At 43.5% G+C, this 13140-nt stretch overlaps 1 protein-coding gene across 2 annotated transcripts in view; it reads left to right on the forward strand.

The window, feature by feature from the left end:
- LOC110535107 (succinyl-CoA:3-ketoacid coenzyme A transferase 1, mitochondrial) overlaps positions 1-13140 on the forward strand; it is a 95623-nt gene continuing 82483 nt past the window's right edge. Inside the window, exons 1-5 of one of the 2 annotated variants that reach the window (XM_036936256.2) lie at positions 1-231; positions 2795-2903; positions 4439-4529; positions 11370-11505; positions 11653-11802. In XM_036936256.2, coding sequence (XP_036792151.1) covers positions 130-231; positions 2795-2903; positions 4439-4529; positions 11370-11505; positions 11653-11802 — 588 coding nt within the window. In that variant the 5' untranslated portion in view covers positions 1-129. Of the gene's footprint in view, positions 232-2794; positions 2904-4438; positions 4530-10862; positions 11013-11369; positions 11506-11652; positions 11803-13140 lie in introns of those variants that run through there. The other variant, XM_090191112.1, reaches the window with a different exon arrangement.

Here is a 13140-nt window from a genome sequence, read left to right on the forward strand (position 1 = left end):
AGTGTCATTTTACCAGCTGGGACTGTGAGTTCCTGCAAAGTCTGATCACACATGCACGCCATAACTCAACCGCTCCGCAGCCTCACATTGCTCATCATTTAGGAAAGCCTGTTGGTTAGCTTCAAAAACATGGCGGCCCTTAAAGTATTATCACGAGCGGATACTGTATTCTTCAAAAACCTATCTGCCACCTGCATACCCAATTTGAACTTCACCCATTCCTTGAACAAGGTTAGTATCGACATGCGTCAATGAAATAGACCAAGTACAAACACGCATCCAGTTAAATAGATACATTGGGAAGCGTTGCTATTTTTGTGCGAGTGTTTATTTTAAGCCTGCTACGTCAGGTTAGTGCGAATGTGTCATATGGCACCTTCTATTTTAACCCCTAAATTGTTCTCTGAAATGCAATTGAAATCAAAATTCATCATTTGCATTTACTGTTGGCTACGATCAGCGTATACTTGGCTACTGATCCGTTATGTTATACCTCAACACTACTGACCCCTTTCATAAATGTTCGTGATGTCTGATGCTTCCATGATCCATGTTAGCTATTTCCCGTCCTGGTATCTTAGTAGCCTACATGGTGGCTAGCAGTAGACACTACTCTACACTACCCATAAAAACTCAAATGACCTTGGCTGAGAAAGGGACCTTGGATTTCAATTTAATGTCTCCATTTGTTTGTTTTTTATGTTTACAGTAGATAGTTCCTATTGAAGACACTCGCTCACCCCCCCCCCCCCCCCCAATCTTTGTGATATAAGGTCCAACTATATTACGATCGATTGGGGAACATATCTAGTGAATATATTTGGAAGTTATTGATGTTGACTACCGATATTTTTTCTCTCTCCGTAATGCTCCTTTAAACTGTAAAGAATTCACCCTGCCAACATAGCAACACACATAAGCCTAAGAATGTTGGTCATTGACATTGCGCTGCAGGTTGCAACCCAGTTCCCCTTTGCGTGTCACGCGCACTAAGGACAGCCAGAAGTAGAGGCATGTAAAAATGCAGTTCAGAACAGTCTCTGTAAAGTATAGTCTACAGGTAGTATAATAGAAAATAATGTACACAGTTCTCCGATAAGGGTATTGTTTAATCATGTGTTTGCATTTCGGTTTTAGAAGTAGTGAATTGGAGGGTATACACAGTACACACCTCAATGTTTAGATAATTACAGTCTGACGCCATGCTAGTGTTGTTCAATACATTTTATTGTGCATTTCTTCACCTATAGAAGTTGGCCTCTCAGTGTGCAGGAATCCTTTTATATTGTTATGTTTTCGCCTCCTTTTGTCACATGATATGCAGTTGCTTTTGTTTGGCTTTGCTGCCACAGTACAGTTTGTAGTTAGACCTCAGATAAGTTGTTGTAGGTTATAACCGTAAACAGAGCTAATGGTCGTTAATCGCCCTGAAAGGTTCCGTCTAGGTCAAGACTAAATACAAGATGCTGGTCCTAGGTTAACAGTCAAGCCTATTTTGTGAAATGTTTTCCTTTTCCTTCTGGGAGCATTTTCCTCGTGCTTGATTGGTCATAATTGCTGATTCGCTATTGACAATTCATTTTTATATGAGCTGAGGTCAAAATCAAGCCACTTATGTCAAATTTCTATTATGAACTATCTTCTATTTGGTCACAAATCCACCCAGAATATAGTTCCTCCCCAAAAGTTTGGTGGATCATAATAGAGCGAAAGGTGTGATAATGGGTGAAAAGTAAAACTGGTCATAGGTTAATACAGACTAATGACTAATGAGTTCACTACATCAGGGGGGAATTGCAGACCTATTCTATTTATAACAAGAGGTTGATCCACCAGACTGCCTCATTCCCCCAGTGAACCTTCCATCTACACTAGTGCAGTGGTGGATATAATTAGCTACAGCAGAGGAGTTAAAGGATGAGCGAACGGTGGGTTAATGGCAGAAAATGAAAGGCTTGATGAGGTTAAAGGGTCTCCGTCTGCTCTCCACGTCTCAGCTGGAGGAATATGCTTCCTGGCAGAGTTCCAATACAAGCAGTTCAAGACCGTCTGCTTGCCACTCTTACTCTAGCTGAGAAAGTGTTGTGAACTGGACATATCTCTTTTGTTTCTTGTACTTTGCCTGCCTGGTCCATCTTTTCTGTGCTGTAACTGAATACATTCTATACTCTTGGTGTTGGTTTTTATCTCACTGCACATAATGTGAAGTGCTGATTTTGACCCGACAGCCTTATCTGTGATGGAATGCTAGCACTGGGGAAATTCCACGTTAACAGAGTGATGCTGAAACTAAGATTAAAAAACTGTATAAAATGAAATGTATGCCAAACAAAATCCAATGATCGCAAAGTTAAACAAACCATAGAACTCTATGCACAAGGACTACTTTTAACAATTTACACAGCATTTAACTAAAACACATTTACTTGAAGAACAGTGCAGATGCAAAGTTTTGTAACAGAATATCGGATTGTGCTGTTTTTGCCGTCCGTCTGTTACCAAACTTAGCATCTGCACTGTTCTTCAAGTAAATGTGTTTTTGTTAAATGTTCAGTGTAAAAAGTAGTGCTTGTACACTGAGTTGTATGATTTGTTAAACTTTGTTTTGCAATCCGTTACCGTGGAAAGATCAGAGTGGAATTTCCAGGATCTTTGTTTTTCACTACTCCCCAGCACACATCTTATTCTGAGAGGAGGTGAATCCACCTGTGAGAAGAGTACTGAATATGGTAAAGTATTATTGAATGCTGCCAGAGTTTGTCTAACTGTGGGACTGTTCCTCTGTGTACCCCAGATGTGTGGCTGCTCCTTGTCCACCTCCAGTCAGAGAAAGTCCCAGTTCTACACAGACCCCACAGAGGCTGTGAAGGACATCCCCAGTGGAGCCACCATCCTAGTGGGAGGTAAGATCAGGAGACGGTGAAGACTTCACTGTGGGCACTGGGATGCCTTGCAAATGCAGCACTGAAGACTGTTTACGCCTGAACATTTACATGTACATTTTAGTCATTTAGCAGATTCTCTTATCCAGAGCGACTTACAGAAGCAATTAGAGTTCTGTCTATGCCAAGGGCTCATCAACAGATTTTTCACCTAGTCGGCTCAGGGATTCAAACCAGCGACCTTCCGATTCCTGGACAAACGCACTTAACCGCTAGGCTAAGATTTATAAGAATTGAATAGGAGTGTAAGCAAAATGATGGACATTTCACCTCTCCTATCAGAGAGCAAAGTGGGACTATTATGTTATTTCTAATACGTGCACTATACAGTACTGTACCAGTCAAAAGTTAGGACACACCTACCTGATCACACTCAACACACACATATACAGTACCAGTCAAAAGGTTGGACACACCTACCTGATCACAATCAACACACACATATACAGTACCAGTCAAAAGGTTGGACACACCTACCTGATCACACTCAACACACACATATACAGTACCAGTCAAAAGGTTGGACACACCTACCTGATCACACTCAACACACACATATACAGTACCAGTCAAAAGGTTGGACACACCTACCTGATCACAATCAACACTCACATATACAGTACCAGTCAAAAGGTTGGACACACCTACTCATTCAAGCGTTTTTCTTTATTTGCACTATTTTATTTATTGTAGAATAATAGTGAAGATATGAAAACTATGAAATAACACATATGGAATCATCTAGTAACCAAAGAAGTGTTAAATAAATCAAAATATATTTTAGATTCTTCAAAATAGCCACCCTTTGCCTTGATGACAGCTTTGCACACGCTTGGCAGTGAGCCAGGCCTAATGGCCCAACATCAGTGCCCGACCTCACTAATGCTCTTGTGGCTGAATGGAAGCAAGTCCTCTCAGCAATGTTCTAACATGTAATGGAAAGCCTTCCCAGAAGAGTGAAGGCTGTTACAGCAGCAAAGGGGGGACCAACTCCATATTAAGGCCCATGATTTTGTGAGATGAGATGTTCGATGAGCAGGTGTCCACATACTGTTGGTCATTTTAAATGTTTTATTTCACCTTTATTTAACCAGGTAGGCAAGTTGAGAACAAGTTCACATTTACAATTGCGACCTGGCAATGTAGTGTACCTCCTACAAATAGGCTAGGGAGAAACTTGTGTTATATGATCCAAGTGTAGTTTTTCTGTAAAAACTGTTTCTCAGTAGGAGAAATGTTCATTCACACATTGCCTTGTTTGCTGTTCTTAGATAATGGACCATGCTCTCAATTTTAGCTGCTCTGTCTGAATCATTCTGCGTCATTGCCCCCGACAGACTGGGCTTATATGACAGATTCCATATGTCATAATAATAGAATTGGGCTTGTGCTTGTTTCCACTGTGTGTAAGGAAGGCCTAACTACACAGGGTCATTTTCCAAGGAAAATAAGTCATTAATAGAAATGACTGTAAGCATTTATGTTTCTCTCTCCAGGGTTTGGTTTGTGTGGTATTCCAGAGAACCTTATCAACAGTTTATTAAAGACTGGCGTGAAGAGCCTTACAGCCGTCAGCAACAATGCTGGGTAAGTGTGTGTGCGTCTGTCTGTCTCTCTGTGTGTGTCTGTTTGCGTGTGTTTGCACACACATGCAGGTGCCTGTGTGTAACCCAAAAGCATGGATTGATTTTCCATCTCGAACCTCGTTTACTGCTGTTAAGAAAATGCCTGTGTTTCCTAATGCTAATTAGAATCTGTTTTAAATTACAGGCCTCCAACCATGATAGTATCAAACATTTTAAACTGTTTCTCGTAAAGATGCCCTGCGTGGGATCATGGGGGATGCCCTGCTGATCTAAAGTCCGTTTTAGGCTTTACCCCCCTAATGGTTAACCCCCTAGAGTTGATGTCCATGGCATTGGATGGGTCTCAACCCACCGCATCCTTCCGCATCTGCCGTGAATGCTGGCAGATCCACAGTGGTGTTTGTCAGACCATGAGACTAATCCCTAAAATCGGTCTTCTCACGAAACGTCTGTAGCGTCTGATCGGTTTGGCCTACAAAATATTATTCTCCGTTTTGTTCTACGACTTCCAAAAGCGTCACGGGACTCGTCTGAGATCGGTACTGCAGATCTGCCAACCTCTGTCTGTAGTGTCCGAACAGTTTGGGCTACACACTAATATGACCCTTCTATGGAAAGGTGAGTCTCTCTCAAACATGTACATGTTGCTCTAGCCACTCTACTCATGTTGCTCTAGCCACTCATGTTGCTCTAGCCACTCATGTTGCTCTAGCCACTCATGTTGCTCTAGCCACTCATGTTGCTCTAGCCACTCATGTTGCTCTAGCCACTCATGTTGCTCTAGCCACTCATGTTGCTCTAGCCACTCATGTTGCTCTAGCCACTCATGTTGCTCTAGCCACTCTACTCATGACGCTCTAGCCACTCTACTCATGACGCTCTAGCCACTCTACTCATGACGCTCTAGCCACTCTACTCATGACGCTCTAGCCACTCTACTCATGACGCTCTAGCCACTCTACTCATGACGCTCTAGCCACTCTACTCATGACGCTCTAGCCACTCTACTCATGACGCTCTAGCCACTCTACTCATGACGCTCTAGCCACTCTACTCATGACGCTCTAGCCACTCTACTCATGACGCTCTAGCCACTCTACTCATGACGCTCTAGCCACTCTACTCATGACGCTCTAGCCACTCTACTCATGACGCTCTAGCCACTCTACTCATGACGCTCTAGCCACTCTACTCATGACGCTCTAGCCACTCTACTCATGACGCTCTAGCCACTCTACTCATGACGCTCTAGCCACTCTACTCATGACGCTCTAGCCACTCTACTCATGACGCTCTAGCCACTCTACTCACGACGCTCTAGCCACTCTACTCACGACGCTCTAGCCACTCTACCCACGACGCTCTAGCCACTCTACTCACGTTGCTCTAGCCACTCTACTCACGTTGCTCTAGCCACTCTACTCACGTTGCTCTAGCCACTCTACTCACGACGCTCTAGCCACTCTACTCACGACGCTCTAGCCACTCTACTCACGACGCTCTAGCCACTCTACTCACGAAGCTCTAGCCACTCTACTCATGACGCTCTAGCCACTCTACTCATGACGCTCTAGCCACTCTACTCATGACGCTCTAGCCACTCTACTCATGACGCTCTAGCCACTCTACTCATGACGCTCTAGCCACTCTACTCATGACGCTCTAGCCACTCTACTCATGACGCTCTAGCCACTCTACTCATGACGCTCTAGCCACTCTACTCACGACGCTCTAGCCACTCTACTCACGACGCTCTAGCCACTCTACCCACGACGCTCTAGCCACTCTACCCACGACGCTCTAGCCACTCTACTCACGACGCTCTAGCCACTCTACTCACGACGCTCTAGCCACTCTACTCACGACGCTCTAGCCACTCTACTCACGACGCTCTAGCCACTCTACTCACGACGCTCTAGCCACTCTACTCACGACGCTCTAGCCACTCTACTCACGACGCTCTAGCCACTCTACTCACGACGCTCTAGCCACTCTACTCACGACGCTCTAGCCACTCTACTCACGACGCTCTAGCCACTCTACTCACGACGCTCTAGCCACTCTACCCACGATGCTCTAGCCACTCTACTCACGTTGCTCTAGCCACTCTACTCACGTTGCTCTAACCGTGGGACTGGCAACCTGTAATGTAAAGTTGTGGGACAGTGAATCTAATAATGGCAGTATTCAGTGTGTTAGTTTATAAAGAGATTCATTTAGCACATGTCAGACATGCCACAGGAGCTGGATAAAATGATATAACAACAAAAAGAAAGTGAATGCCCAAGAAACAATATTGAAAATGAAAAGAAAGTGAGCTCCCAGTGTATCCTTGGGCCATAAAGTGATTAGATTTGGTTTGTTTGAGGCCGTTGTCTGATTTCATTGGCTTGTATTTGGTATTTCCTGGTCATACTTGGCTTTCAGATGTCATTTTAGAGTGCAAACATCCACTGACTGTTCCCCTGCAGCTCTTTCTTTGCATCTATCCATCTATGCCTAATCTCTTTGACAGAAACCTGAAGAACCAGTCATTTTAGAGTTAAAATCCTTTGGATTTTTTAAGGTCAGGCTACAGGCCTATACTCGACCCAGATTAGACATTTTACATTTCTACTAGTCAGATAATCGTCCGGAATCTGAGAGGGAATGGTTTTTAGGCTATCGACATAATAGAAAAGATAATGACTCTTTCCAGAGTTTTCTCAACACTGAAACTTTAGGAGAAGCGAGAGAAATGATAGGACCATGAGAACTGCTGCTTTTCTCCCTCTCTGTTTCTCTCCGTGTCTCCCTCCCTCTCCTTCTCTCCCTCTCAGATACAGTGGATCCTTTATGTAGGGTGTTATATGAGACGGGAACCTCACGTGTGCACTAGGGCGACCCACTGAGCTTTCATAGGAGGACACTTTACCAACTGGAGGGAACTTTGTTTTACTCTCACTCCATAACCTTGTGATGGAGTTACTGTACAACAGACACATCATATTGTTCATGACATAAGATGTTGTAAGCACTAAACATTCATGCCAGCACTGTTCAAACAGTGTGTTTTATTTTGTAGGAAAGGTTTGAGTTCAGCCCAGGTGTTGAAGAAAGAGCAGTCAGAAGCATCTGCCCTACAATGTCCATTTTGACCTAATTTCTTCAGCTAGAGTGAACTGCTTGTAAACTGCTTGTGAACTGTTTGTAAACTGCTTGCGGAATACTGTGAAATACTCAGTACCGCATGAAACAGTAGTCTAAACATCTGCACACCAAGTTCTTAACAACTGTGTTTAGTTTGTTGAGCTCTGTCAACAGACTTGTATTGGAGGTACAGAATGTAAGATTGCATAGACCATTGTGCGTGGGGGTTATCATTTCTCCAATATAAATTATTCTTGAAAATTGCTCCTCCACATTTAGAGATAATGATTCATTTGGAAGTGTGTGCTGTGGGCTGCACATTCAACCTCCCCTGTTTCAGAAACAGGAGTACACCTGTTCTGCACAGTTTGATATGGAAATTATAATAAGATAAGAGCAGAAAGCTCTCTCTCTCTCTTTCTCTCTTTCTCTCTCTTTTATTTATATATATGATATGCAGTATACTGCTGACTTGTCTATATTAGCTGAACTAAAGTAGACATGATTGTCCAATATCTCCAAGTGAAGCTGATTGGATGTGTGTGTGTGTGTGTGTGTATCACGGGACTTGATAACTGTGTTGTTGGTGTTCTGAGCATTCTTGGCCTAGATGGTGTGAGCAAGCTGACCTAGAAGTTGTGTGAAGGACAAAGCCTGTTCTTTCCAGTCCCAAACCTTCCCCAACATTAGCAGCGTGACTATTTTATCCTACTAGATTTGATCGTAAGAATAAAGAGATGTGATTAGTAGACTATGATTTTGCACAAGTTTTCACATTCATTACAAATATATCTTAATTATCCCTAAATGAAGTGTAGTCTTGAGTTTCATGAAGCCAATATAGGCACTTCTGTCTTGCACTTGTTAATCGTCTTTAGTGAACTGCTTATATGGGTAGAGAAACAGTTGAGATTAGGCCAGCTTTAGTTTCACCACTCAGGCACAAGAAAGGCAGGTGACACATTGCTACCTGGAGTTAAACATCATTGTTTTATTTACCCCAGAGCACTTCCATTGGTTAATGACTAACACTCAGAGGCTATTGTGGCAGCCCCAGCCTGCCTTCGTCTTGGCAATTGAGTAGTTTCTATACCCTCTTGAGGCAGCCTTGTAAACCATTGTGACTGCTCTCTTCACAGCAAATCACATTTTATTTGTCACATACACATGGTTAGCAGATGTTAATGCGAGTGTAGCGAAATGCTTGTGCTTCTAGTTCCGACAATGCAGTAATAACCAACGAGTAATCTAACCTAACAATTACACAACAACTACCTTATACACACACAGTGTAAAGGAATTAAAGAATATGTACATAAAAATATATGAATGAGTGATGGTACAGAACGGCATAGGCAAGATGCAGTAGATGGTATCGAGTACAGTATATACGTATGAGATGAGTAATGTAAACATATAAAAGTGGCATTTTTTTATGTTTTTTATTTAACCAGGCAAGTCAGTTAAGAACAAATTCTTATTTCCAATGACGGCCTAGGAACTGTGGGTTAACTGCCTGTTCAGGGGCAGAACGACAGCTCGGGGGTTTGAACTTGCAACCTTCCGGTTACTAGTCCAACGCTCTAACCACTAGGCTACCCTGCCGCCCCATTGTGGCTAGTGATACATGTATTACATCAAGATGGCAAGATGCAGTAGATGGTATAGAGTACAGTATATACATATGAGATGAGTAATGTAGATTATGTAAACATTTATATGAAGTGGCATTGTTTAAAGTGGCTAGTGATACATTTTTTTACATACATTTTTCCAATATTAAAGTAGCTGGAGTTGAGTCTGTGTTGGCAGCAGCCACTCAATGTTAGTGGTGGCTGTTTAACAGTTGGATGGCCTTGAGATAGAAGCTGTTTTTCAGTCTCTCGACCACAGCTTTGATGCATCTGTACTGAACTCGCCTCCTGGATGATAGCGGGGTGAACAGGCAGTGGCTCGGGTGGTTGTTGTCCTTGATGATCTTTATGGCCTTCCTGTGACATCGGGTGGTGTAGGTGTCCTGGAGGGCAGGTAGTTTGCCCCCGGTGGTGCGTTGTGCAGACCTCACTACCCTCTGGAGAGCCTTACGGTTGTGGGCGGAGCAGTTGCCATACCAGGCGGTGATACAGCCCGACAGGATGCTCTCGATTGTGCATCTGTAGAAGTTTGTGAGTGCTTTTGGTGACAAGCCAAATTTCTTCAGCCTCCTGAGGTTGAAGAGGCGCTGCTGCGCGTTCTTCACCACGCTGTCTGTGTGGGTGGACCAATTCAGTTTGTCCGTAATGTGTATGCCGAGGAACTTAAAACTTACTACCCACTCCACGGGGAGGGGGTCGAGACCCAGGGTCTCGAGCTTGATGACGAGTTTGGAGGGTACTATGGTGTTAAATGCTGAGCTGTAGTCGATGAACAGCATTCTCACATAGGTATTCCTCTTGTCCAGATGGGTTAGGGCAGTGTGCATTGTGGTTGTGATTGTGTCGTCTGTGGACCTATTAGGGCGGTAAGCAAATTGGAGTGAGTCTAGGGTGTCAGGTAGGGTGGAGGTGATATGGTCCTTGACTAGTCTCTCAAAGCACTTCATGATGACGGAAGTGAGTGCTACGGGGCTGTAGTCGTTTAGCTCAGGTACCTTAGCTTTCTTGGGAACAGGAACAATGGTGGCCCTCTTGAAGCATGTGGGAACAGCAGACTGGGATAAGGATTGATTGAATATGTCCGTAAACATACCAGCCAGCTGGTCTGGAGATACCATCTGGGCCTGCAGCCTTGCAAGGGTTAACACTTTTAAAAATGTTTTACTCACGTCGGCTGCAGTGAAGGAGAGTCCACACGTTTTGGTAGCGGGCCGTGTAGCGGGGGAATGTTTTAATAAACGCTTGGGGTACAACATCACCGATGCACTTGCTAATAAACTCGCTCACCGACTCAGCGTATAGCAGTAGCTCACTCCAGTCTTTCAACTCGCAAAGACCATTGAAGTGGGAAAAATGTAACTATCTGAAGTCGTCCAACAACCAAACCACTTATGATGGGTCATGTTTTGTTATATCTTAGAATGGAAGAAGCAATCCTAGTATAAACTCAAGTGACCTTGTTATGCCTTGCCTGCAGATGTCCAGCTGTTTCAGCGTGTCTCTGTATCTGTGTATGGTTGTGGCTTAGCTGCCTGTCAGAGAGAGGTCTGGTGCTCCTCCTCCTCTTCCTGTGACCTTAAGTAACCATTTTGGAGTAATGTGAGCCCTGTACAAGACATAATGGATTAAAGGAAGGGATAAAAAGAGGGGGAAGGAGAGAGTTGAAGAAAGATGAGAAGGGAATCAACTCTACAGTGGAAGGGAGAGAGGGAATGCATACTGTAGGTTCATTGTATGCATTCCCTCTCCATTGCTCTGCTTTTTCACTTTGCAGACAGATTCATAACTGAAATCAAATTGTAGGATGTTTTACTAGATCGTTGCACTTGGTTAACATTCACAGTAGCTTATTCATTGATCCGGAAACAACAACAACACCACAGTAGCTTATTCACTGAGCTGGACACATCCACACCACAGTAGCTTATTCATTGAGGTGTAAACACCACAGTAGCTAGACCATGAATAACACAACAAACCTTTTTTTTTTTTGTAAAGGTTTTGCAATCCTGTGTTTGTGTGTGCTTAGTAACCTGTGCATAGTAACCTGTGTAGTAACTTGTTTTGTCTCCCTGCAGGGTGGATAACTTTGGGCTTGGTCTGCTCCTACAGACCAAACAGATCAAGAGGATGATCTCCTCCTATGTGGGAGAGAACATTGAGTTTGAGAGGCAGTACCTGTCTGGGGAGCTGGAGGTTGAGCTAACCCCACAGGTAACACGCAAGCGAACGCACACTTCATTGCTTTGATAGTTTTCCCATTCTACTTATTGGGAGTGAGATGCATTAGTGGTGGAGGTTTTGAATGTCCAGGTTCAGTGATTTTGAGTAATGATGCCATTGATGACCTCTGTCCTCCAGGGTACCCTAGCAGAGAGGATCAGAGCAGGGGGTGCGGGTGTTCCTGCTTTCTTCACGGCTACAGGCTACGGTACCCTCATCCAGGAGGGCGGCTCCCCCATCAAATACAACAAAGACGGAACTATCGCCATCGCCAGCGAACAGAGAGAGGTCAGACCCCAGCCTCTTCCACCATGTTGTTTCTAGCACCACATTTGTATTTATTAGGCATCCCCAGTTAGTTCCTGCCAAGGCAGCAGCTACTCTTCCTGGAATCCAGCAAATGAAGGCAGTTATACATTTTTTTAAACATTACAATACATTCACAAAAGATTTCACAACACAAGTGTGTGCCCTCAGGCCACTACTCTACTACCACATATGCACAACACAAAATCCTTGTGTACGTGTGTGTATAGTGCATATGTTATTGTGCGTTTGTATGCATGTCTGTGCCTATGTTTGTTGCTTCACAGTCCCCGCTGTTCCATAAGGTGTATTTATTTTTTATTTTTTTCAATCAAATTTTACTGCTGGCTTGAGTTACTTAATGTGGAATAGAGTTCCATGTAGTCCTGTGCGCCTCCCATAGTCTGTTCTGGACTTGGGGACTGTGAAGAGACCTCTGGTGGCATGTCTTGTTGGGTATGCATGGGTGTCTGACTACATGACTGAACAATAGTTCAGGTTCAGCTCTTTGTTTAGTTGTTACAGTCATTTCAGTCGCTGTAGTAGTGACGTGTATAGTGTTGAGTCATTCGAATACATAGACATGCTGGCTTTACTCAAAGCCAGTGTCATGTCATTAGTGAAGATTGACATTTTTTGGGGCCTAGACAGCTGCCCTGGGGAATTCCTGATTCTACCTGGATTATGTTGGAGATGCGTCCATTAAAGAAAGTGATCTGTGTTCTGTTAGACAGGTAACTCTTTTTCCACAATATAGCAGCGGGTGTTAAATCCATAACACATACCTTTTTTCGTCTAACCAAACAGCCCACAATTTTTTTATCATCAATTTCTCTCAGCCAATCATCAGTCATTTGTGTACGTGCTGTGCTTGTTGAATGTCCTTCTGTATAAGCGTGTTGAAAGTCTGTTGTCAATTTGTTTACTGTAAAATAGCATTGTATCTGGTCAAACACACTTTTAAAAAAAAGTTTACAAAGGTTTGGTAACAGGCTGATTGGTCGGCAATTTGAGCCAGTAAAGGGGGCCTTACTATCCTTGGATAGGGAAATAACTTTTGCTTCCCTCCAGGCCTGAGGGCACACACTTTCTAGTAGGATTAAATTGAATATATGGCAAATAGAAGTGGCAATATCATCTGCTATTATCCTTAGTAATTTTCCATCTAAGTTGTCAGACCCCAGGGGCTTGTCAGTTGTTAATAGACAACAATGTTTTCTCCTCTTCCACACTTACTTTACGGAATTCAAAATTACAATGCTTGTCTTTCATAATTTGGTCAGATATTCTTGGATGGGTTTTGTCATGCCTGCATTTGCT

The sequence above is a fragment of the Oncorhynchus mykiss genome, chromosome 11, assembly GCF_057628025.1.
Source record: "Oncorhynchus mykiss isolate SJ-2025 chromosome 11, ASM5762802v1, whole genome shotgun sequence".
NCBI classification, from domain to species: Eukaryota; Metazoa; Chordata; class Actinopteri; order Salmoniformes; family Salmonidae; genus Oncorhynchus; species Oncorhynchus mykiss.